General features: G+C 36.4%; 2 protein-coding genes across 4 annotated transcripts in view; one reads left to right on the top strand and one right to left on the bottom strand.

Annotated features, from left to right (window-relative positions):
- FEZF2 (FEZ family zinc finger 2) overlaps positions 1-27264 on the top strand; it is a 112678-nt gene extending 85414 nt beyond the window's left edge. Inside the window, exons 9-11 of one of the 2 annotated variants that reach the window (XM_063602789.1) lie at positions 23992-24806; positions 25303-25513; positions 27039-27264. The gene's annotated coding sequence lies outside the window, so the exon portion shown is untranslated. Of the gene's footprint in view, positions 1-23991; positions 24807-25302 lie in introns of both variants that reach the window. The other variant, XM_003811606.5, reaches the window with a different exon arrangement.
- Positions 1-27435, bottom strand: part of PTPRG (protein tyrosine phosphatase receptor type G) — a 733855-nt gene that overhangs the window by 9559 nt on the left and 696861 nt on the right. For both annotated transcript variants that reach the window (XM_003811607.6, XM_003811608.6), the window contains 12 exons: positions 25240-25336; positions 20684-20766; positions 20357-20491; positions 19000-19134; positions 16607-16779; positions 15085-15220; positions 14323-14469; positions 12192-12285; positions 11110-11186; positions 10479-10607; positions 6476-6622; positions 5305-5447 (listed from right to left, as the gene is read on the bottom strand). In XM_003811607.6, coding sequence (XP_003811655.1) covers positions 5305-5447; positions 6476-6622; positions 10479-10607; positions 11110-11186; positions 12192-12285; positions 14323-14469; positions 15085-15220; positions 16607-16779; positions 19000-19134; positions 20357-20491; positions 20684-20766; positions 25240-25336 — 1496 coding nt within the window. The remainder of the gene's footprint in view (positions 1-5304; positions 5448-6475; positions 6623-10478; positions 10608-11109; positions 11187-12191; positions 12286-14322; positions 14470-15084; positions 15221-16606; positions 16780-18999; positions 19135-20356; positions 20492-20683; positions 20767-25239; positions 25337-27435) is intronic.

Here is a 27435-nt window from a genome sequence, read left to right as displayed (position 1 = left end):
TGAAATACTTATTTTGGTTACATCTTTGATGCATGAATTATTTATAAGCAATCCTAGATGTAAGGATTTCAGTTTCTAGTTGTTTCTAGTTATAAGGATTTGGGATGTTATTTCACTGGTGGTTTCTAATGTAAGTGGGTTGTAATCAATGAATGTAGCCTTGTATGATATCTGTTTTGGGGGAATGTATTGAAATTCCATTTATGGCCTATGTATATAAATAAACCATTTGTGTTTGAAGAGACTCTAGGTCTCTCTGTGCAGTCTCTCTTGGGTGCGAACTTCTCTATATCACTATTAGATCACGCTTGTCAACTGTGGTATTCACTTCTCTATATCACTATTAGATCACGCTTGTCAACTGTGGTATTCAAATCTCTCTGAATGCTACTGATCAAATGTATCCTGGTCGCTCAGTTTAAGAACTGAATACTTTATTCTGTTTTTAGAAAACCTCAGCTGTTATTTCTTCCTCTTTAACCTGTATTTTATTGCCCCATGGATAACTTTTTAGACGTATGTTAGAACTTCTGTATGTGACTTCCACATTCTAGTTTTATTTCAGTTCTACACTCCACTAGTATCCTATCTTTTAAGTTTTTAGTTTCATTAATTAATGTATTTTCTCATTCTTAGGCCGAATTTGTTCCTATTTCATAATAAATGTTCTTCATTTCATAAAATCTTCCTTTAGATCTCTGAGGATATATTTTAATACCCTATTATGATAGCTCTATTAACTCTGATTTATTGTGGTTTTTGGTTCTTGTTCAGCATGTTGTCTTCCCTCAGATTCTAAATTGTACTGAGTTGACCTCATTTTAGCATGGTATTAAAAAAAAGTCATTTGTACTGATTTTGTTTAGGAGGGGAAGAATTTAACATTTGTACTGATTTTGTTTAGGTGGGGAAGAATTTAACATTTGTTTAATCTGTTCTAGTGAAATGGTTAAACTTAAGAATCTCCCCTTTTTTCTTAGCTCTTTCAAAGCTATCTGTGGCCAGCCATACAGAAAAGTCAGGTAACATGTATGTTTTTACGGAGTATGCATGCACTCCATGTGAGATTATTCTCACCTTTCCATGGGTTGCCTTTCCTGTATTTAGCCACGGTTAAATAAGCAGTAAAATTAAGGAAGTATTTATACAATATGGCTTAAACATGACAAGAAACTCGCAAGTCAAATCAATCAAATGCACAGATACTTTTAAATATCTTCTGCATACCAAACATAATGACAGAGCAAAGACAAAAAGTAAGGGCCATTCTCTTTCAAAAGTTTAGGAACTAAGTGGGATTAAAGAATGTTCATCGAGTTTCATGGATTTGCATTTAAAACTACAGGGACTTGGTGCAAAAGTGGTATAAGTAATCTATAACCTAGGTAAAATGAGAGTAGTATATAAATTCACTGGCTTTGATATTTTGTTTGCCACTTCCTCTAAGGGCTCCATTAAAAGTAATGCTTATTTAACTAGTGATGTTAAGAAAAAAACCCTATTTTTTTCATCTTTCCCTGCCTTTATTTACTTCAAAGATTTTACAAAAGAAATGAAAGTACTTTAAGTTCCTGAAGTAATGTTTTTTTTTAAGTGCTCTGTCTATATTCATTTTAAAACACATTGTGATTCCTTGTATAGTCAGGATAATACCTGTGAGCATTTAACCATTTTCACTATTTCATATATTTACTTATTATTGTAGCTTTTAATACGTTGTTTTTAAAATCATAACCAAGATTGCTATCCGGAGTTATAACCCTGACACTGTGAAGAAATGCAACTTCCCTTTGAAATCAGTAGGGCAGAAAGGAAAACAAAAAAATTGAAGCTTGAATAAGTATCAATCTTAGGGAAGAAGACAACATGAAAGCCTTCCATAAGGCTCTCAATAAAAGCGAAAATACTGGAATTAGTTATGATTTGTGGGTGTCTTTGCAGCCTTTGCTATTGAAAACAGTCCATATGCCTTGTGTCACTTAAAGAATATCTCAGCAGTCTTTAGACTCTTTGATCTCAAGGCCAAATTAAAATAAAAAAGTATTGAGGACCTCCAGGGGATTTGGGCTGTATATGTCAATATTTACTGTATTAAGAAATTAAAACTGAGAAAATGTTAAAATACGATTAGCCCTAAAAGTGATGTTATCACATGTCATGATGTTATGACATGTCATGTACTTCTGGAAAACTCTTTTTAATTGTCCACTCATGACAGAATGGGTATGAATAAGGCAGATAGTATTTTTATATTATTATGCTATCCAGTAGGGTGATACATGTATCTCCAGAGTGAGTAATTAAGTATTTGCAAAGGGAACTCTTCTTCAGTCTGTGAGTGAGTAGAGTAATTTGGGTGAGGTCTGATCTACAGCTGTCTTATAAGACTATATGAGAACCATGCCTATGTTCTAAATATCTATGGGAACAGAGGCTGTTTTTAAAATTTGACAATAATGATGTAGATCAGCCTCTGAGCAGAATAATCTTGAACAGTTGACAATAGAATGCTGAGAATGAAGCAGTTTGTCTTTAAGCTGTGCCTGTCCTCAAATAGAAGCAGTTTACTTTTTGGTTAGGAATTTTATTCTTAGCTCACTTATCTAGAAATGTCATCCACCTGGGACACACCTGAGACCGCCCCCCACAACCACCTGCCACCCCCAAAAGTAGGTGTTAAAAAGATCTCTATGAAGACCAAATAGATGTCACAACATTTGCACACTAAAAGTTCAACTCTCTGCCTCACAGATCAACTGCGTGCAGGCCTTCTCTCCAAGCCTGTTGACTCCTGCTTTTGACAGAGCTTAAAAACACTTTGAAAAGAAGAATTGAAGCAGCCAAAATGACTTTGAACAATAAATGAGACAAAAAGCAAGGCTTTCTGGGGACAGTTTGTATAGGGGTACATATACTTAATAGTTTGTAAGTTATCACAATTTAAAACACATACCCGTTCGTGCAAATACTTGTCTAGTACCCACGCTGTCCCAGGCATTGGGTTTCCCCCGGTGGAGATTGGGATGAATAAATTACCATTGCTGGCCTCAGCAATGTGAGAGTGACAGTCATGTACACAAATAATTATGGTGTGACATGATAAGCAGGAATGACATTTATCTGGTATGGATGTCATGTTAATGATTTTGCTTAGCACCTCTGGGATGAATTAGAGTCTCAGAGAGTGACTTTTGAACTGTGTATTGAATGAAAGGGTGCTCAGAGGAAAGAGGATTTGCAGGGGCAAGGTGGCATGCAGGAAGTACTTCAGTGGCAGATTGGGATGATAACTGGAAATGTAAACTTTACACTAGATTGTAAAAGATTTTGAAAAGTCTGCTGAAAGAATCGATGGCACCAAGAAGACTTGGTGGCCAATCAGACTTGGAGATGAGGGAGACTCAAAAAGAACTCTGATATGTTTCTGGTCTGTACAATTAAGTTGATTAGGGGCAGGCAGTGAAGATGAGTTTGGTTTTAGCTATGCTGAATGTGACGTGTTTGTAGCCCATCAGGAAGTGATGTTTAGAGGTACAGAAAGTAGGTAAGATGGAAACTGAAAAGGAACTGGTGTTCAGGGTATTTCACTAGAGCTAGCAACTGTTCAAAAATTTTAAAGTTTCTCTTCAATAATTTCAATGGAATTAACTTATCCCCTACAGATAGTAGATAAATGAATTAATACATTTCTACTGGTGGCTTTTAAGGCATCTCACCTATATGATATTTGCAGATCTACTGGTTTAGGATTAATTTGCTCTTTTTGTATACAGGCCTAAGAATGAGGCCTGTATACATCTGATTAATTCTGGAGGGGATATATTTTCAGCATGTGACATAAAAATCACTAAATAAGACAAATATACTGAAAAGTTGAATGAAGATAAGTGAATCAAACACTTCTGTTTAGTATTTAACTGGTGGTTATTTTTCTTTTCCTCTTTCCTTACCCTAAAATATAAGATTAGGTGCATTACTGACTTCAGGACAAAACACCTCGGAGTACTACCATAACAGCAAAATCAGTCATGTAACTGGGCAGTAACATTAGAATTTGATGACAAGATGATAAGAGCTGGTAAAACCCAGGAATTCTAGAAAATGCCCTAACTTTATGCTGTAACTGCATACCACAAAGTTTTAGTTCAGTAGCAACTCCCCAGTTATTTTGAGGCTGGCTGTGCTATTTAAACACTGTTGATGGTTGTCACATTTCCATTGATCTTACTTAGTGTGCTATTTAATTAATGTTTCAACTGTAATGCTTTTCAAATCTTAATTTTTCACCTTACTAATCAAGAGTCAGGCCAACATTTTGAAAGACTGTAAAATTTTTTGGAAGCAGCTAGTACACATTACTTCAAGTAGGAGAGTACTATGATTTGAGGTGAAGGTGCTGAGCTCTTGTGTACATCATGATACAGCATTAGTGCCAGGAAAAAAAGCCTTCACAATAAGCTTCACTTTCAAATTTATTAATATTTTATGCTACTTGGGTAGCTAGTTGGTAATTTGATGAACATAATGAATGCTGCTGACCAAGAGCTACCTTGGAACTGAAATAAAAATGGGAATGTATAATTGATTCCATATTGGCTAAAGGTTTGTGATTTGAAACGATTCAATTATACAACTGACTTACAGGCCATGAAGTTTGGCTCCAAATATCTATATACAATAAGATATATCTATGACCCTTTCCTTCTTATTAAAGTGGAAAGGTGCTGGGCTGGGATACCATTGTGACACTTAGAAGCTCTGAGACCAGGTGCAAGTTATTTTTCTCTTTGAGATTCATATTCTTTAAATCCCAAAAGACAATACTGAAGACTATAAAACACATCATGAACTTTAAATATTATCATTAATACTAGTAGTTTTATCTCTACTCATCAACTAAGTCATATTTTTAAAGGTTATTTCCCTAACAAGTGTTTGAAATTCAGTGTAAGGATTTTTATAAAGTATTTAATTAAGGTAAACAGTTATTAATTTACTCATTTGTTACTAACACATAACACCTCTAAATGCATGCAGGTCTACCTCTGTAGGCTAAGATATAATACTTTCCCCTTTCTAGAACATATACTCTAGAAGAACCTGGAGTCTTGGAAGAGTTTGACATATTAAAATGTAAACAGAGCAACAACACTTTGTACATGTCCACAGTAGAAATAACATGGAGTTGTCACAAGCTGAGGTTGTTGATAGGTTTTAAAATTCTGGCTTCCTTTTCTACTGCTTTCAACAAGAAATTAAACAAAAAAACTGTCTACATTTTAAAATTAAGAAACAGATACATACTCATCATGAACAATGGTGGGACCATCCCTTGTTAAGGCCTCTTCCTTGATGACGTTGATAAGTTCAAAGGTACTACTTATGGGGGCATCTGGGTTAGGCCATTTGGGACACTGAAAGTGCCGAACTTCTAAGACATAGTCATCCTGTAACCAATACAACATGGGTCAAATCCCTTCCTTTATTTCACATAGCTACAATCTAATGACTAGAACTTGCTCCTGAGAAAGCCATGTGTTATAGGTAACTCTCAACAATGTTGTGTTAACCAAACCACAGCTGGAAAGAAGAAAAATACCAGGAAGGTTTTTTTTTTTTGTTTTGTTTTTGGTTTTTGGTTTTTTTAAAAAAAGCATGGCTAGGCATAGTGGTTCATGCTTGTAATTCAGTACTTTGGGAGGCCAAGGTGGGAGGATTGCTTGAGGCCAGGAGTTCAAGACCCACCTGGGCAACACAGGGAGACCTGTCTCTAAAAAAATTTAAAAAAAAAAAAATTAACCAGTCATATGGTACATGCCTATAGTCTTTGCTATTCGGGAGGCTGGTGTGAAAGGATCGCTTGAGCCCAGGAGTTTGGGGTTACACTGAGCTTTGATGATGCCACTGTGAGTGAGACCTTGTCTCAAAACAAACAACCAAGTAGGTTATGCTAGTGAAACAATTCATTTGGCTTAGTCAAAAATTTCAAGTGACAATAAATTGTTAAAGACCTTATATCCTACTCTATTTTCTTATTTATAAAATTAAAGGAAAACAAGGAAGGGGCTCATCCTTTAAATTACTAATATAAGAGCCCCCCCACGCTTACTCATCCCACAAGAAGGCAGCAAAATATTTACTTAAAAAAACTTAGTATTATCATCTGTGCAACACATTGCAAAGCTTACATTTCTGATGGCAAAGAAAATATTGAGTTCTAGTATATTGTTTTTATAATTAGGTCAACAGACCTATTTGTATGCATGCTGAATCAGAGGAACTGTTACATTTCATCTAGCCAGCTGGAAAAAGCAAATATTTGAAGGAAGAAAAACGGAAAATGTACATATTTAAAATTAAGTCTTACTCAAATGCCTGAGCCTGGCTTGAGGGTGGCAAATTATTTCATTATTACTTAGAATGATGATCCAGGGCCCAGGTATGGCTATTAGTGAGGAACTGAGGTTTAGGTTACCTGTGTAGCTTCAAGGATAAAGTCATGGATGATAATTTGTTCTTCATTAGAGAGGCACAGTCTGTCTTTGCTGATAAGGGTGACGGTAAAGGCCTCACAGTTCATGGATTCTTCTCGACTTGGCCAGTACACAAACTCATCTTCTGCCTTTGGAATCCAAAAAAAAAAAAAAAGCCTCTGCAGTTCTGTCAAGGATTTGTTTTCTATTTCTTGCATACTGATTTTGTCATTTCCCATCCCTCTCAAGCCATCGTTTAAACTGAATTCATAGAGTTATATGTTCCCATCGAACTACACCAAGTTGAATGGTTATTGTATTCTATTGTAAAATATATTTTGATAATCATTTTCTAGCATCTCTCACCTGTTAGTGTAGCAACCTGAAACACTCCCACTATAGGGGACTTATTACAGTTGAGAAGTATTCTGTAATATTGACATAGTAAAAAAGAAAGCAGGATCTAGGTCAGTTAATTTTGTTATTTCACAATTGCTTAAGCAATCAAGACATGCTAATTCTGTAGTTGAACTGCATTTTGCAAAGGACTTTCATAAACACTATAAGTTTTCTTGTATATTTTCAGTATGATGTTGGATACATACAGATAGTAAAAAGGTTACTATAGTTAGGAGCAAATTAACATATCCATCATCTCACTTTCATTTTTGTGGCAGGAACAGCTAAAATGTACTCAATATTGGCATGATTCCCAAATACAGTGCAATTTTATTACCTGTAGTCCTCATGTTGGATATGAGATCTCTAAACTTGTTCTTCCTCATCTGTTGTTTTGTATCCTCTTGATTTATTTTACACCTTCCCATTTCCTCCCTACCCCACAAATTTCTTTATCCATTTATCTGTTGATGGAAACTTAGGTTGTTTCCATATCTTGGCGATTGCTAATAATGCTGCAATGAACAGGGGAGTGCAAATATCTTTACGAGGTGTTGATTTCACTTCCTTTGGGTATATGCCCACAAGAAGGACTGCTGGGTCTTATGGTAGTTCTATTTTTAATTTATTTAGAAACCTCCAGACAGTTTTCCATCATGGCTCTACCAATCTACATTCCCACCAACAGTGTGTGAGACTTTTCTTTGTTATCCTCGCCAACATTTGGTATCTTTTGATTGTTTTTAATAGCTATCCTAATGGGTGTGGGGTATCTTGACTTACATTTCCCTGAAAATTAATGAGATTGAGCATCTTTTCATATACCTCTTGGCCATCTTTATGTCTTCCTTGGAGAAACGTCTATTCAGGTCTTTTGCCCACATTTAAATCAGGTATTTCATGATTCTACTATTGAGTTGTATGAGTTCTGTACAAATTTTGTATATTAACCCTGAGGAGATTTTTTATCACCTGTCTTTACAGATGAGGACACAAGGCCTTGGGGAGGGGGTCCATAAATTATCTAAAATCACACTGCTAATAAATGGTAAGGGATAGAACTTTTTTGGAAGATTGTGTGTGAGTAAGTAGGTTGGCTGTATGTACAAGGCAGTTTTAAAAGAAATCTGTCAATGTTATATTTCAAGAGGGGATAACATAGAAAGTCTTTCAGCCTTGAATCAGGCAAGCTTTAAATGTTCATCCATTTTAAGATTAAAAATAGATATGCAGGCTTGGTCCTTGAATTCTATCCCTAAAAACTATGGATGCCTAAGAGAAAGTTAATTGTTGCATAGGTTGGAGACTGTGAGAAATATGATTATGATGTACACCACGTATCCTAATCAGCTCCAATGGCAAACTGTAGTTTTCCTGTAGTATATAGGTTTCTACGGGCATTTTCCTGAGGATGCCTAGCTACTATCATTGAAGTCAGAAATAATTCTGAATAATGTTCAAAACAAAGAAGGCTTTGTTTAATCTTACACTGTTGCATTAGAAATGAGCCAACGTCCAATGAGACTTATCACCCTTTCAAGTTTCAATATAGCTTATTGCCAAGTACATTTTTATTTTTAAAGCTCAGCATAAGGGGAAACAGATTAGCAACTGGGTTTAGTCTATACAAAGGAAGTCTGTAACTGTCGTGGGTTTTAATAGGTTTTGTCCAAGGACACAGATATTAAAGACATAAGGTAATGAACAGGGCATCTAAATGTAACAAATATGCACAGATTAAGCATAGGATTTATGAGTGGATGTGATCCTGGGTAAATTAATCTGAACCTTAATTTCCAGATCTGAAAAGTGGGAATAAAAACTACTTACTTTAAAGAAATACTATGATGATAACATGAATAGTAAATTAACTAGCTTAAAGGCTACCAAAGGGATTTGAGTTATGGTAGAAGAAAGGTAGAAAAATGGTTCATCTTGAAAGTCTAAGAAAAATAAATGCTACTTCTTAATTTAGCAGGCACACTGGTCTCATGACTGTTTTGCTTACAAGTATATTTATAGGTCAAAGATATCTGGGCATCTATATCAGTACTTTGTGAGTTAGGAAGCAGTGACTTTTGGGCTCCTTACAGAATTATGACCTGGTAAAGGTATAGCAGTAATAATACAACAAACAAAAAGAACTCAGAGACATCAATCTTTAGGAAAAACTGTGCAATGATGAAACTCTCCATCTCAGAACTGAGAGGTCAGTTGTTTATGATTCTAATCTAGCCTTCCGAGGCCTCAGAGAGACACTGAGATGCCATGTTCCTATATCCTCAGTGTCTGCAGAACATGTATCCACTTATTTGGTCCAGTCTCCCTCCAGCCTCCCCATACAAATGAGCTGCTGGGTAGATGCTTTATGGTGATTGCCCTCTGTTAAGTGACAATAACAAAATACTGATTCATCCAACAAATGAACGTTTTAACAATCCTAAGTGCCTCCAATTTCCACATGCCAAACAGAATAGACCCTATTGCCAGCTAATTTGAAAATTTACACTCCAGCTTTTAGTTTAAGATTCTCAACTTTGTTGCCATTCCATCATACAGAAGCAGTCTTGGTATCCTGAAGCTGGAGCAAAATGCGACAAAGTGAAGAAGTTCCTACTGACTGGGCACACAGTCAAATGCATGTCACCAAGACTGGGGGTTCAGTCACATGCTGTTCTTCCTTGATTAAAAAACTCATTAATCTGACTATCATAAAGGCAGATCCTCATTGTTTTTTGTTTTTACCTTATGGGTTCACATGTCCACACAGTAACTTTTATAGACCCAGCTAATTCCGAAACTTAAGTATCCACAAGATCTAAGCAGAAACATTTAAGTCTGTTTTATAAACTTGCTCACCCTTCTGTATAGTTTAGAGACTGAAATAGAGAAGGACTAAGGGAGGGAAAAGTAGTAGCAGCTCAGTCCTAAAGACCTTTAAGTGGGAACAAAATAGCCTATCCCTGCAGTAGATCTGACTTGCCTATGGAATGGGAAAAAAAATTCACTATTAGTACTTTTGATACAATATTTTGGGGTAAGACATACAGTAAAATGATTATATAAGCATGGTCTCTGGAGACAGATGACTCAGGTTAAAATCCTGGCTCCAGTTACTTGTGTGTGCTCTTGAGCAAGTTTGTTCTCTCAGTTTTCTCAGCTATTACATGAGATAATAATAGTACGTATGTCTTAAAATTGTTGAGAATTAAACAAGTTAATGCATGTAAACACAGTTACATACTCAGTACCTGTAAGCTACAATTATTTACTTTTCAAAAGTGACATACAGCAGGTTAAGAGGTTGGTGTAGTCATATATTAATGAGGTTACTAAAAACATTTTCAAAACCTTCTACCACACCACCACAGACAGTACAATTGAAGGGTGATATCAATAGCATCAGAGACTCAAGTAATGGAACTGACAGGGACAGTATTGTGAGACTATGAAAGGAATCTCCACAGACTTCAAGATGAGAATTTAAAAATTTTAAATTCCCTCCCTAGCATATATGGATACTATAGCCCTATGGCAAAGTATCAAAGTAATTTATGCTTGTAGCCTCATGGGCTCATTAATATATAGCAGATGTGCTTTACTTACCAAGCTCTGGTTGTCTGGCAGCATGACAATGATCTGTGCGTTATGATCCCAAATCATTCGCCAGAAATCTTTCGTAGTATGTGGCAGAGGATGCTGAGTTATAATAAATTCATTGCTCCTATAATAGCCCTTCAGTTGGGAAGACAAAAAAAATCAGTGAATATGAGTGTTTTATTCTAACTTTGTGGTAGTAAAATATATTCATGAAATAAGATAGCACTGTTTTGACTACACTAAAATAATTGAGAAAGGCATTCGGTACATTTGGCTAATTTTTAGATGTACTTCTGCTAGCACTGTGCAGACAATTTTCTCTCCATGTGCAGTTCACTTCTAGTTAACCCTGCTGTTTTCACTTAAGGGAAATTTCAACATTTATTCAAAGACTAGATGTGTGAAATTAACAATAAAATTAATTCCTTAAGAAGCATTCTGCTTAATTTAAGCATTTTTGTACCAGCACTGATTAGGTATCTTTTGTTAAAAGTTTCAAGACACAGAAATCTCTATACTTTTCATATTACACATTGAGAAATTATTTCAAAAATGACATCAGTCACACAGGTGGTATCTGCTCTTTAACACCTTTCAGTTTAGTTGACTTTATTTATAATTAACTGTTGACTCTCACCATGATATAAGAAGCATTAATGTAATCTGTTCCTTTCATTCCAGGCAATGGTGCAAGACCCACTCGAGCACGCTCAGCTATCATATGGAAAAAACAAAAACACCACATTTGCCTTATTATACACACAGAACCAACAGCTCTTTCTGAGATTTGCTTGATGAATAACATATCCTCCTGGCTTCCCTTTCTAAGACTTATCTATATTTTTAAACAAGCTAAAGTGTTATCAGCTGAGGCAGAATGTAAAATGAAATTTTGCTGCACATACCCAGAAGGACACAGGCATTGTAGGAATACAGTTTTACTGTGGGAGAGATTTTTACAGCAGATCAATAACAGAATACTTTATATGGACACAACAGAGGATTTTAGATAACTTTTGACTCTAGTTTGTTATTCCTACAATTATACCAACATATACTTTGCCCTTTTACCAACCCCTTTCTCCATGTCTTTCTGCTCATGATGGTCTTAGAAAAGAGTGGCCTTTTTCATTAGAGATAAATCTCCCAAATGATCACCCATGTCTATGCCTACAGCACACAGACAGCATCCTCTGCTATGTCCTTAGCTATTTATACAGAGGTCACCACCAATCAACAGTGCCTTGATCTCAATAGCCACAGTAACTGAATAAGGTAGTTCTAGTTGTACAGATTAATCCAGGATTCTAAGTTTTAAAGGAATGTTAATGCCACAGCAATAACAGCTCTATTATTATTTTTTATGTCATAATATGGTAGAAGTAACCCAATTCTTGCATTCCAAGGTGAAATGAAGCTGTATTCTACGTCAGATAGATGGAGCACTTGCTGACACTGACAACCACCTCTCCCAGTTTCATTAAACTACCTTAGTTGAATAAGCATAACATTTTCCCTTTTGGTAGTACCAGGTAAGAGGCTGGTATAAAGTCATACATTAATGAGGTTACTAAAAGGACATTTTCAAAACCTTCTACCATACGGCCACGTACAGTACAATTGAAGGGTGCTATCAATAGCATCAGAGTAGTGGCTGCCTCTGTACATAACATACAATCCAGTATAAAAGATCACTAACAAACTGTTTTAAAGTCTTACATGGCACAACTGAAGAGTTTCTATTCTTTTCTTTGTTACACTCTTTCTGAGCACTGAAACATTCCACATATTTTGCATTACACTGTGTGACCAGCTGAAAAAGAAAAAACATTTTAGTCTTCATTCAAAGATATAATTGATAGCATTTGCTTGATGCTTTGGCAAAAATCCCAATCAGATTACTGATAAACAAGACCATTTCTGTGCCACAAAGAACCTTTTAAGACACAGGGTCTTGCTCTCTTGCCCAGGCTGGAGTGCAGTGGCATGATTGTAGCTCACTGTTAACTGTGATCCTCCCACCTCAGCCTCCTGAGTAGTTAGGACCACAGGTGCATCAGCACAACCAGCTAATTTTTAAAATTGTTTATAGAATTGGGGTCTTCCTGTGTTTCCCAGGCTGCTCTGGGATTACAGATGTAATCTACCATGCCCAGCCCCAGAGAACACTCTTGTGCTTTCCTAGTGGTACTTCTCTCAGTGACCTTGATTGTATCTTTCTTATTTCTACTATCAGGTAGAAATAGATACTGTGTGCAATAGATATTTCTAGAACTATGTGGATTCTTCTGTTATGTGATGTCACTGCTGCTGTGAATTTTTTTCTGTGATTCCTCACTGGCATAAAAGACCTACGTGAGTCTACATTAAAAAAGATTGCTTAATGCTATTTATTACGAGCTAATCAAGTTTCTTGAAGATAAAGGAGTACCTAACTAGTTCTCAGTACATTTCTGTTGAACTGAACTAACATTGTTCTAAGGCTTTTATAAGTAACCAGCCCAGTAGTTTGATTATTATTCCTGTTTATGTAGCTTGGTTGAACCATTTTGTCAATCCTATTTTTGGGGGGCTGGCATCCATCCTAATGGAGTATATGAGATCAGTGTTCTTCTCCAGATGCTTTAGTAAAACTCATGGTCCCTGGATATAATTTTCATTTTCAAGTTTGAGTCTTGTTTTTTTCTTCATCTTGAGCTCTAAAATGGTTAGTGCCTGTAAAAGAACCAACTACCTGGTCGCATTTCTTAAATGAAGTTTTAAAGTATGTATAAAAAAAAATTGAAGAAACGAAAAAGGCAGAATTTAAGAAATGTTGGTACTTAATATTTTGTAAGAACTGATGTTAAACATTTAAAATGATACACTGTGTCCTCATTATTAATTATCTCATGGTTTTATAGTAGAATGTTAATGGGGAGCTAAAAATTTTAAATTACTTTTATGACTGAACTCAGTGAAATTAAACTATTTTTCATTTCATATCACTTGGTATAATTTGCTTGGCAGTCTCATTTCTTCAGCTGAGATTCAAATGAAAGTTTCAGAGTCTATGGAAAGTTTTACCACGAAAACTAAAACTGTAAATTCATCTCATTCTTTGAATCTTGATACAAAGGGAGAAACTATTTACATACAGAACAATGTGCAAAATAGAATTTAAAAGACAAAGATAAATAGGAAAGCACTTGGTAACTGGAGAGACAGGCGATGTTTGAAAGTTAGAAGCAATTTTGATTTATTATCAGATGACTGAGCCTTAATTATTTTAATAGTCCTTATAATCTCTCTTTTTCACCTTCACTTCAGTCAATTCCATATAAACCTTAACCGCTTTTAAGCTTCTTCATGTCCCTATCAAAGAAAAAGAACAACCATTTAGGAAAAGTTAACTTTTCTCTAGTATTGTTTAGTAATTCTTTTTAAATTCCTAAATTATCTTCTGAAATAGTTTTTGAAATAGGCATATTTTTAGGACAATATGTCTACAAGTCATCATTCTTAATAATTAAGGTAAGATAGATTAGTTCAGAAAAAATAGGACATTTTTTGGACTAAACGAGTTACTTTAAAGTACTATGTCATTATGGCCAGGGGCTGATGTTTATCTTCAGATAAAGTCATAAATTGCTCAGAAGAAAATACAACGCTGTATATCTACTTGAATACCAACAATTCATACATAGGTCAAAACTGTATTTTCTTTTTCATCACATTTAAGGAGTACAAGGAGTACAAATAGTAATCCATTTCGGTGTATACGTTAATGCAAAGAAGACATAACCCCCAAACTCAAGGCATTTAAAACATTTTCTTGCTTTATGCCAAAGAAACTTTTTCAAAGCACTACCTTGAATTGCTTTTCCAGTCGTGTCTTTCCTCCTACTCCTGGTATAAGGATGCTGTTAACATAGCTGTGCAGCTGATTTGAAGATACTTCAGTCTCCTTTCCAAGAATGGCTTCCAACAAGGCATCATGGATGAAAATGTACTGCTCCTAAGAGGTACAATACATGGTAGTCACTGAGGGAGTGTTAAGGGTTAGCCACTCATTCATGAAGTGTACCTTAGTTTAATTCTGCTGCTAACAGGGACCTCCCAGTGATTTCCTTCAAACACTTACAGCTAGGTGATTTGCTCCAATACTCACTTTACAATCTTAACTTATTTTACGGTAGAGACTGTGTTAAGTTTAGCTCTGTATTCTATACTGTGCCTGGATCACGGTATTCTATACTGTGCTTATTGCTTCAACTCAATAAGCAAACAAAAAATCGTGTTCAATGAAGGGTTTTAGAACCATCCTCTCCTATGTATTTCTCAGGCCAGACAACATGTTTAACTCCCCCTACCATCTAACACAGCTCTTGAAACAACTGTATCTCTTTCGTAAGTACTTGTGTAGTTATTTAGGAATCCAAATGTTAAGATCCATACAGAAATGGAAAACTGTGATCCGTAGAATAGGATCATTGTCAGAATATCTTCTAATACAAACCTGTAAATTACTGCAAGCCCTAAAAGAATGAATCTGTCTCTTCATTATCATTTAACAAATTTCAGTTACAGCATTTGCCAGAATGTCGTGAGGACGCTGGCAGCTACTCCTTACCTCAGTCTGGACGAGGTAGTTACGCTGTGTCCTGATATGCTTCAGGAATCCCAGGACGTTAACTGTGCTTTTGTCTTTTATCTGTTGCAGCATGCTGTCTATTACAATATAGGTGCCTGTTCTGCCCACACCAGCACTGTAAGAAATGAAGACACTCAACTGGCACTTTTGTTTTATCATACTGTTAACTTTGGATTCGAAAAATTCCAATCTAAACCCCATTTATTTTATTATTTTTCTGAGATGTGATGGAGTTTCACTCTGTTGCCCAGGCTGGAGTGCAGTGGCGCAATCTCGGTTCACTGCAACCTCCGCCTCCCAGTTCAAGCAATTCTCGAGCCTCAGCCTACCGAGTAGCTGGGATTACAGATGTGTACCACTACACCCGACTAATTTTTTATCTTTAGTAGAGGTTTCACCGTGTTGGCCACACTGGTATCGAACTCCTGACCTCAGGTGATCTGCCCACTTTGGCCTCCCAAACTGCTGGAATTACAGGTGTGAGCCACCACTCCCAGCCTAAACCCCACTTAGATAACCTTAGATGACATATGTTATTCACTTAGCATTGCAACATAAATCACAGAACAAGCGACATGTATTTGAGTACCAAAGTTTAAAACAAACAAAAAAGAGGCAAGAATGCATTTTCAAATGGAACAGAATAAAAGCATTTTTAAACAACCAACTAAAGTCATTTACTGTGGCTGACAAAAAACAAGCTTTATACAAGGATTTCCCAGTGCTTTTGAAAAGGTATTTTATATGGAACATTTAAACTAAAAATTTAAAAATGAAATATTTTCATATATACTATAAATATTGTTATTTAGAAGAACCTTTCAGAAAAGCCATTTACAAAAACACAATCTCTATTCTAGTGTGGAAAGTTCTTGTGTTTAATGTCATATTTTTATTTATTAGGATCAGGCTACAATTTTCCTATAAACAATGGGGATTTTGTAATTTTTTCTTTTTTTTTTGAGTCACGATCTTGCTCTATCACCCAGGCTGGAGTGCAGTTATGTGAACACAGCCCACTGCAGCCTTGACCTACTGGGTTCAAGGGATCCTTCTGTCTCAGCCTCCCGTGTAGCTGGGACCACAGGCATGTGCCACCATGCTGGCTAATTTTTTTATTTTTAATTTTTGTAGAAATGGGGTCTCACTTTGTTGCCCAGGCTGGTCTCAAACTCCTGGGCTCAAGTGATCCACCCACCTCAGCCTCCCAAAGTGCTGGGATTACAGGAGTTGGCCTCCATGCCTGGCTGATATTATTAATAAGAAGATTTTATAAAAACTAGAGATTGATCTAGTTTTTTAAAAATCACAGAAGCAGCAGATGATTTCTTAATGTTACAGGAATAGAGCCTCTTTAAGACTATCATAGGTCTTATCCATCCCAGTTTCCAGTGGAAGATTCAGCTTCTAAGTGAAAGCAGTAGCAATCATTGTGGTCCAAGGTCACTGAGGCCTAAGTCCCCTGCCCCATCTATTTCACATGTTGAATCCCAGACCCTACCTGCAGTGCACCAACACAGGGCCCATTTCTGGCATCCGAGCTGCTGAGGATCTCCTCACGAAAGTCAGTACTGGAAGGGCATACTCGGGAACTCCCATGTCAGGCCACTGTGTATAGTGATACTGGATCACTACCCTTTCATTCTGACGACCCTTGGGATTTCCCTTCTGACCCTGTGAGAAAAGTGAAAAAAGATGTCTTTAAGGGGGTGGGGTGGACATTCTGGAAAAAAATAATGTAAGGGTGTCAGGACACATGACCACTGATCACATTCACCCTAATCACTATTCCCAGGCTAGGTTATTCCCCCTTGTAGCCAACTTTCATGCCATTAAATTGGAGACATTACCAAGCTGGATATGAAGTGTCACTATCACTTAGAAGAGAAGACTGTTTAAGATTGTACTAAGAATGAACATTTAGTATCAGTTTTTTTTTGGATTTGGAACTATCCAAAGCACTTGTACTCTTCCTGCAAGGCCTCCATTTCCTGACTTTCTGCCCCAAGTCCAGATCTTAGTACTTTGCTTTCATGTCTCTGTGGGCTGTGATTCCCATTCCTTCTCCACTGTCCAGGCTGGACCTTTAGGAGCCAGAGTGCTTGTTGCTGCTGTAAACTATCCAGGAAGTGATGGGAAGATTTTAAATGTCAAATACTTCTGTCTTTAGAGTCAGAGGCAATGTCTCATTTATCTGTCACTTTCATAAATGACTTTTTCAGAGTAGTTTTCCTTTAAGTGTCTGAACTTTTTACATTTTAACTACTTTAGATGAAATATTCCCCAAATAGATTATTTGCTATGATACGATTTCTTATTATCAATACCTAATTTCTAAATTTTTTTTGGATGACTCAGGGTCATTAACACTGAAGCTTGAAGTGTGTCTGGTCCTGTGCTATTGTACAAAGGCCCATGATGGCTTTAATTTAATTCTTCTGTTAACTCTCATTTTTCTACTTTTTCCTATTAGTATGTAAAACACCTAAAGTTCCTATTTGACTTCTTCCTCTGACTTAAGCTGTTTCTGAAACAAGAGTAAGTGGGCCCTGTTTAAATACCTGAAATATTCTCATCAGTTGGGCTTTGTAAGTTTTTTGCTGGTTATTGATCATCTTGAGGCAGCCAGCAGCTCTATTTCATAGTAGAGAACACAGATGTATTGCTATGCTACTGATATTCATGTTATTTCTGCCATTTTGGGAAATAAACATACATAGAAAGGATAGTTAACCTGGGATAACAGATGGGCTTTGGAGCCACTGAAATTTTACATAAAAATGTGAGTAAGTGTGAATATAAATGGGGCAAGGAGGCTACAGTTTTATCACATTTTCCAAAATGTCCAAGACACCAAGAAAAAAAAAAAAATTATCCCATTGCTGCAAACAACTGCCATACCTAAGTTCTGTGGAATAACTACATTTTTTAATGAGCATCTATTTACAGTTCTTAATGCAGTATTTCCTCCTTATCTGCAGTTTCACATTCCCAAGGTCAACCACAGTCCAAAAATATTACAGTATTTTAAGAGAAACAGTATATATTCATATAACTTTTATTATAGAATATTATTATTGTTCTATTTCAGTATTGTTACTCTCTTGCTGTGCCTAATTTATAAATTAAATTTTATCATAGATATGTACGTATAGGAAAAGACATTGTTATAAATAGGCTTCAGTACTACTTGAGGTTTCAAGCATCCACCGGGGGGTCCTGAAACATACCTTCCACAATTAAGGGGAGACTGTGTACAGCTGTGATGATTGATCTAGGATATTTGTTGTGACAGTGGATTTTGAAAAAGAAACTGAGATAACCTGAAAACAGTATTTCCACAAAAATGTGATTCCTAGGGTATTAGTAGTTCTATAGAGAAGGGTATTATTGTTAACACCAGTGCTCTGGTCACTTATGTTCACTGTAAATTTCTAAAATGCTGGGGGGATATATATTATGTAGCATTCATTTCCCATTCTTGAACAGCAGAATCTGATGTTTACAAGAATCTTACAGGGCAAGTATTCCTTGGAACATACTTTGGGAAACAATGCTTTATATCTGTCAGAAAATTGGAATAAAAAAGCTAAATCAAACAGATGCTGCCATATTTGCTGAGTATTACCAAAACCTAAGAGGATGATTTTTTAAAAAATGAAGCCTGTTCATGTTGAGATTAAAGGCTCAGTCAGGCCAGTTAAATTCTATTAGATGCTTTGCCAATACCTTTCACACCATACACTGATGTCAATCAAAAGAGTTATGAAAAAATGTTTTAAAAATACTTTTTAAAAACCAAGTTGGTTATGAGATTTGGCCTTGGTTGTACAGTAATTTTCATACAAGTATAAAAAGGAGATGCCCTGGCAGCCTACCCAATTCCTTCCATACCTTTTTCACTTTTGTATTTCTGATTGAAAAACGACGAACAGTGTAGCAGGCATGTATTTTTGTGCTCTTCAGCGTGACAATAATGTTTCCATATTCCTCACTGTTCTCTGTTGGCCAATACTGATCACATTTTCGCTGCAGAAAGAAAAAAGTTGTAAAGTATAACTGCAATCTATGCCACAATTCTGTTGATAATGTAATTTCAAACGACAATGTTAAAACACAGGTGAGATTGCCATTTAGTTGACTGAAAAAGGAATACGTGAGTTTAACTGCTTAAAGGCAGGTGTGACCTCTGACAAGGCTGATGGCTTGGGATAAGTTTGTGTGAGACCATGTGAGAAATGGGCCTAGTATTTATGGTCACCTTTCAATGTATAATGCATTTTTATTTTTGCATTATAATGCATTTTTAAAAGGGACTAAGAAAGAAACCTCTATGTCTGGCCTGTAAGAAATGTGGGTAAGGTTTGTTATAAAGGGAGCTTAAGTATCATTTGGAAGGCTGGGTTGGATTCATGGAAGGTTCTCTTCTAACTGTGAGACTCTTCTTATTGTAACTTGGATCATCAAAAGTAAAACAGTGACTCCACAACATGAAGAAGTGGTGATTTTGAGCAGGGAACCTGAAGCGCAGGTTCTTTTATTTATTTTTATTTTTGTTTGTTTTTAATTTTTAATTTTTAGTTTTAGTTTTGGGGTACATGTGCAAGATTTGCAGGTTTGTTACATAGGGAATCATGTGCCATAGTGGTTTGATGCACCTATCAACCCAGTGTGGTGATTCCTTGAAGTGTAGCTTTTATTCCAGCCTAAATTAGCATCATCTAATGTAAACTCATAATCCAATAAATTCTACAGCATTAATCATTTTTTTAAAAGGTCCTCTTAATGATGGTTAAACTGTTTAGGCAATTTTTGCTTCCCCCAATCTTAACTATTAGTAGCTCCTTGTCTACACCACGCTTCTTTCAATTTCCCTGTTTACTGTTGTCTGTCCCCTGTACTTAGAACACCCTTTCCTTCTCTTTTTAGCCTGTGTAATTCCTCGTAATCGTTGTTCAAGTCTCAAGTATTTGCTCCTTTAAAAAATCTCTGTACAGAGGAATGTACAGAGGATACATTGATTCATTTTGCAGCATTCCACTGATACCCTGTTCATCTCTGTCATCACACTTACTCTCATAATGCCTTAGCTCTCTTTCCTTCTGAATCATAAGCAAGATAAAGCAGAGAGAACACTTTTCATTTCTGTAACTCTTTATACCTTCTCAAGTTCCTACCCTAAAGCAGGTACTCCACAAGTATTTTTTGAATGAAGGTGCATTATTAAGATAGTGAGTCAAAAGGCTCTTACTCTTCCTTTTTCCACAAGGTTTGTAATCATCACAATGATTCCAGTGTTTTGTTCCCAAATCATCCTCCAGAAATCTTCAAATGTAGACTTCAAAGGTCCTTGGGTGGCAATGTAGGCTTTTGCTTTGTTGTAACCCTTCAAAATGACACAGCACAAAGTGAGATGAAAGCAGTTATCACAGAAGACCAGTCAATAATTCAAATGCCTTCCATATTGAATGGGCTTTGTTTTTAGTGAAAGCTCTGTACAGTATTAAAATATATTAAACAGTTTCTGCTGCAGTCTTCAATTTCTAGAAACAGGTTTATAATAACAGTTCTGACTTACATCAACATAGTTTGCATTAATGTAGTCGCTGTGCTTAGAGTCTTTTCCTGGTAAAGGTCTTAACTTCACCCTACTGTGATCATCTATAGAAGATAAGAAAAAAAAACAGAAATAAAATGGATAATTCAGAAACTAGCACCATTCTAAAGCACAACACAAGGCAATCAGGTAACATGACATCTCCCAAGGTAGTCTGAGAAAACTTTTGGCAGAACAACTAAATAGAGCATTCAAACCCATCCCAAAATACAGAGCCACTCCTACATCTCCTGCTCTCAGGATGCAAACTCATGTAAAACTATTACAAATTGTAGTCCTCTATATTTTAAAGCCAAGTTCAAAGGTATTTGCTTGTTCTGTATTTTAAAGCCAAGTTCAAAGGGCTTTGATTATGCCCTATGCCCCTGTTCCCTCCCCATTAATACAAATATAAAAGGGTGACTGATCTGTCAAGTCCAAAACATCTATTAATATTTTCAGGCAATTCCATTGCTAATTCACTTGGATTCCCTGCTACCCTAACAGAACCTAAGGAATTGAGGAAACCAGAGCTTTTGTTAAGAGTAATCTCATTATAGGAATCTGAAGTTAATGTTCAGATTTTAGGAGCCACTTAACCTCAGTTAATGAACAAAAGTTGGGGGTAGGTGATGCATGACATGTGTATCTAGTTGCCCAGCAGATTGTGCCTGTTTTTTTTAGGATAGCAAAATAAGTAAAAGGAAGCTGAGGTTATAATTTTATTTTCCCTAGGTAGAAACAGAATGGGCAAAACCCAATTTATGTTTCTGTTTATAGTCATTATCATAAAAGGCTAGTTGAAAAAGAAGTCCAATGAGTGGATCAGCATAGGCATTACTGACCTCAGAATATACCAAGCAATTTTTGAGAGCCCTCTATGTTTTTGGAACTGTGAACTGTTTTTGTTGTTCTGACAAACTTTCAGTTTACAGTTGACATGAAACAGGTGTTGCTTGATATAAATAGGCCCCAAAGGAAAAATTTCTCCTAAGGCATCTGGATCCAAACCGTTATGCCTTAGTAGTCATTAATTGCATATTGTTATTTCTTAGACTGACAAATAAGACATTAATAGATCATTTTGGGAGGTGATTTGGTAACATCCACATATACCTTGAAAGTTGTGATGAATCTGAGAGAAGGTTTTTCATACATCATGTTTCTGGCTCATTCACGGTCTGATTTTACTTGTTTCTATGCTATTCTTTGCTATGAAAAGGCATTAATATAGGGGGTAGATGAAGGCAGGCAATGTGCCCAGAATCTGAGTGGCCAAGAGAACACCAAAACCTAACTCCCTGAATGTTTAAAAATAAAATTACATCTAATTTGAAATTGTGAAAGTAAAATCACAAATGAAGTTGTGAAAGTGCAATTCACATTTAACCAGAGATGATGGTTTTCTAGCAAAACACCATGACCTTTGGGCACATCACACATTAGTTGCTTTGATTTTCTCCTCCTTTTTTTGCCACAATACTTTTAGCAAGGCAGTAAGTAATGTTTGACATTAGAGAAGTAAAGGATGCTCTGGTGGAGAGAATGGTGTGTGTGTGTGTGTGTGTGTGTGTGTGTGTGTGTGTGTGTATGTATGTATATATAAGGCACAGATGTATATATATCCTTGCCTGATTTCTCTGGTTAGAAAGGAGGTGTATCTGGATAGAGAAATCCTCATAGTCACAGCAGTGGTGAGCCTTGATTGAGTTGGCCAACAAATACTGCCAAAGTCAATCCAAAGACTAGGGAGAGGTTTGACTTTCTTCCTTGTTCTCCCCCTGGCTTTTTTAACCAGTTCATTTTCTCAGAAAAGTAGAACAAACAATCCTATTCAAAAGTAACTTGGAGTTTTTGTAACATTTTATTTAGAAATAAAACTACCTTTGTTTATAGAGGACATCGTGTATACAGAAATTCAAGGAATCAACAAAAAACTACTAGAAAAGATGGATTCAGCAAGGTTGTAGGATACAACCTACAAATGTATTTATATAAACTAGCAATGAGCAATCCAAAAATAAAACTAAGTAAACAGTTTCATTTACATTAGGATCAAATGGAATAAAATACTTAGGAATAAATTTAACAAAAGCAGTACAATAGTACAATTCAGAAACAATTGTTGAAAGAATAGCCAAAACCATCTTGAAAAAGGAACAAATTTAGAGAACTCACATTAAGAAAGTGAAAAGACAATGCACAGAATGAGAAAATATTCGCAAACTGTATATTCAATAAATGATCTGTATCCAGAATATATAAAGAACTCTTACAACTCAACAAAAGACAAAAGTAAGCCAGTTAAAAAATGGTAAAGGATCTGATTAGACATTTCTCCAAACAATTTATACAAATGGCCAATAAGCACGAAAAGATGCTCAACATCACTAATAATTGGGGACATGCAAATTGAAACTACAATAGGATACCACTTCATACCGGTTAGGAAGGCTTTTTTTTTTTTTTTTTTTTTAAATAGTAAGAGTTGGTGAGGATGTGGAAACATTGGACCCTTTATATATTGTTGGTGGGAACGTAAAATGAATAGCCACTTTGGAAAAGAGTTTGATAGTTCCTCAAAATTTTAAACATAGAATTACCATATAATCTAGCAAATTCTACTCCTACGTATACACCAAAGAGAAGTGAAAATATCTGTCTACATAAAGACTTGTACATGAATGCTCATAGCGGTATTCATACTAGCTGAGAAGCGGAAAAGAAACAATGTCCATCAAATGATGAATGAATAGACAAAATGCTGTATATCCACACATTAGAGTATTATTCAGCCATAAAAGGGAATGAAGTATTGATATATGGTACAACATGGATGAGTGTTGAAATCATTGTGCTAAAGAAGCCAGACACAAAAGGTCACATATAGTATGAATCTGTTTATATGAAATGTCCAGAATATGCAAAACCACAGAGACAGAAGGTAGATACAGGGTTTCTAAGTGCTGGAGAGAAGGAGGAATTGGGAGTGCCTGCTAACAGGTTTCTTGCTGAGGTGCAAAAACTGTTCTAAAATTAGATTGTGGTGATGATCGTACAACTCTGTGAATATACTAAAACCCCAGAGTTGTATACCCTAGGAAATTTTTTTTTTTTTTTTTGGAGACAAGGTCTTGCTCTGTTCCCCAGGCTTGAGTGCAGTGGCACAATCTTGGCTCACAGCAACGTCCCCCTCCTGGGTTCAAGTGATTCGTGTGCCTCTCCAGTAGCTGGGACTACAGGCGCATGCCACCACACCCCATTAACTTCAGAATTTTTTTTTTTTTCAGATGGAGTCTCACTCTGTCACCCAGGATGGAGTACAGTGGCGTGATCTCGGCTCACTGCAAGCTCCGCCTCCTGGGTTCATGCCATTCTCCTGCCTTAGCCTCCCGAGTAGCTGGGACTACAGGCGCCCGCCACCACGCCCGGCTAATTTTTGTATTTTTAGTAGAGACAGGGTTTCACCGTGTTAGCCAGGATGGTCTCGATCTCCTGACCTCGTGATCCGCCCGCCTCAGCCTCCCAAAGTGCTGGGATTACAGGCGTGAGTCACTGTGCCCAGCGAAGTTCAGTATTTTTTGTAGAGACAGAGTTTCACCATGTTGGCCAGGCTGGTCTTGCACTCATGGCCTCAAGTGATCCACCTGCCTCGGCCTCCGAAAGTGCTGGGATTACAGGCGTAAGCCACTGTGCCTGGCCTTAAATGGGTAAATTTCATATGGTATATGAATTATATTTCACTAAAACTTTAAGAAAACATTATACAGTACTGTTCAAATTTTAAGTGGTCCAATTTAAATGCACTATTGTATACAATTCTATGTAATGTCCTTACCATGGTATATGTTAACTATAAATATCTATGCCCCTACCCTTAGTATCAAAGCATATATTATATGCCAGTGAGCCAAGCCCCACATGTCTGTGAAATGTGGTCTTCTAGCCATAGAAGTAGCTTGTGCTCCTAGGGTATTCCTTGAGGCTCTGTATGAAGAATGTCCATTTGTTTGAGTACCTAACCTACAGAATATTCCTGACCATGGAAATGTGATAGAGACGAGTAAGCACATGGACCAAAAGGCCTGGAGGCTCATCATTTAAGGTACAAGCCAATTATGTAGTCTTTGAAAGAATGCTTTGAAATTCAGCTTGCTTGATTCAATTCCCAATATTTTCATTTGTATTAAAAGATTTGGCCCTTACAGGTTAAAAACAATGTCAGTATAACCAAGTGACATTCAAATTTTGGCTCCCAACATGTGATATGACATCACTTCATGTGAAAATAGCGAAGCTCCAAACATTTTCTTTCAGTCACCTTATTAAGCTCGCTGAGCTCTGACAGCCTAATGAAAGGCTAAGGGGGAAGAAAATGTCCCAACTTCTACACTGTTGAAGATGGGCTAATAAGAGGTTAGCTTGCAAGAATCATTCTTTCTTGGCATCCTGCTTCTGATTGCTTGGCTTTCAGCTTACACCCAGCATGAAAATTTAATTTCCTCGCAGTTGAAGGTAGTTTAAAGCTTATTACTCACATGCTAAAATGTTGATGTATCTGTTTTTGTGCTTGTTTTCTGGATGATTGGAATGCTCTGCAGTGATGTTCATATCAGCAGTACAGCGCTGGACTTCCTAGTGAAGAAAACAGCAAGATTATAGACACAGTTTAGAACAAAGGAACACCATATACATTTAAAGGCATAAAGTATTTACTCACTCCCTGGCCACAGCCACCGTTACCTTCTGAATCCCAACTTCGGATATAATTATTGATATATTTATAACCAGTTTATGAAGAATGTGAAAAAGGTATAAAGATTTCATTATTTACTGTTTCATCAATCATCTACTTTATTCTAGTTTTTGACCTAGTCCCTGAGATGTAAAACAATATCTCTTTTTGAATACATCATAGTCTATGGGTGAGAAAAATATTCAAAAAGATAGTCAAACATGATGAATATAAAAGAGGCCTGAAAAAGCTCTGATGGGAGCACAGAACAGAGGAAGGCTTTAGACAGGTGAAAAAATTTACCTAAGTCTTAAAGGAAGAAAGGGAATTTCTAAGAAGTATAATCTCTACCATGATTTGCAATATGCTTACAGGCCTTATAGCCTCATTTTATAATTGTGAGGGTGCATTGACTCTAAAGACTCAGTGCTGAAATAACCCTAAAAATAGCCCAACTAATGGTCATATCTCATATATACAGTCTTGACAAATTATTTGTGAACTCTAGTATTTTAAAAGTTATCCTTCTTTGGAAAAATTACAGTAGCAGAAATAACGCTCTTATCCTACCTTGGCCGTGGATTTAAACGTCATCCATTAGCCTAATACAACATTGCTGAAAAGCCAAATTTTTCTACACTATATGCTTCAAACCCAAGAAAGTACTGGAGCTGACTAATAAGGGAAGTCATTAGCAGTACACAGCTGCTACAAAGAGCCTGAACAAAGTAACACAAAATTATCAGGAGAAATGTTTTACACAGAACAGATGTAGCAGAGTTTAGAAGCATGCAGACTTTTTTTTTTCCACAAAGGAGTTGCCTAGTAATTATGCATGTTTTCCATAGTATTTACATTAAACATAATGAAAACAATGAACTGGTTGTCTTTTATATTCACAAAGTACTTCCCAGGGAGAAGTACACTTCTTCTCTAGAAGGAGGAAGTTACTGTACTCAAAGAATTTAAGGTATAAAAGCAAAGAATTTCTGTGTGTTCAAAGAAACAGTATTCAATGACTCTCCAATTGTTGGACACTGTAAATTGAAGTTTCCATAATTATAGTCCTTCCCAGCTGTCCATTTAAAAAAAAAAAAAAAAGCCCCACAGGCATTAATTCAATCCACCTTTCTGGGAAAGTGTGTTTAATGACAGTTCTTACCCTTTCCTTACTCTTACTAAACTCCAATATTTTCTGTTCTAACATAGTTTATAACCTATGGTTTGGAAAACACTGGTTTAAGGAGCTTTAAGGCTGCCCTTTGGCTCTTCTCTAAAATGAGATAATAAAGTGTGATCACAAATCAGTCTACGTAAGAACATGAGCAATGCTAGCCAAACTTAGAATATTGGGACCTGCCTTTTGAAACTGCCTTATAAGCTCTGAGCCATGCTCTTTTGAAGAGTTTCAAGGGCAGACAACTTTTGAAAATGGATTTGAAACAAGTTAGTCTTTTGTTTTTGGGTTTTGAAGGTCACACCTTTGGCATGTACTTCTTTAGGGTTGAGTTGTTCAGGTATCTTATGCTGAGAGATTGTGGCTTTTAGTACCTTAGTCTGAGATTTACTTTGTTTATTGATTTTTTTTTTCCTGTTGTATAGATCTGACCACCCTAGCTATGGACTGAAGTTGGAGCCTCTTTTCTAATATAATGCAATTGACCAAGACTGCTTGGGAGCAGCTGTCAGTATTGTTTAAAGCTGTCATTCAATATGGCCAAACTCTTTGTTACCTAAAACCCCTTGTCTGATCTGTTGCCTCTGTTTTACTTTTCCAATTAGATGAATGACAGAAACAAAAAATCGTAATAAATATTGTCAAATCTGATTTTAGTAGAACCCATGGGGTTTGCCTGAGGCCTTCTGATTTTGTCATGTAGATAATAATGTCATCTGTAATTCCTTGCTGTACTGCCTGGCTCATTTAGATGCTGATAATATCATCTGATCCGGGAGTGGCTTTTCTCTATCAGAACTGCCATTTCAAAGTTAACAGGAT

The sequence above is a fragment of the Pan paniscus genome, chromosome 2 (assembly GCF_029289425.2).
Source record: "Pan paniscus chromosome 2, NHGRI_mPanPan1-v2.0_pri, whole genome shotgun sequence".
NCBI classification, from domain to species: Eukaryota; Metazoa; Chordata; class Mammalia; order Primates; family Hominidae; genus Pan; species Pan paniscus.
This window is presented reverse-complemented; position numbering and strand designations above follow the sequence as displayed.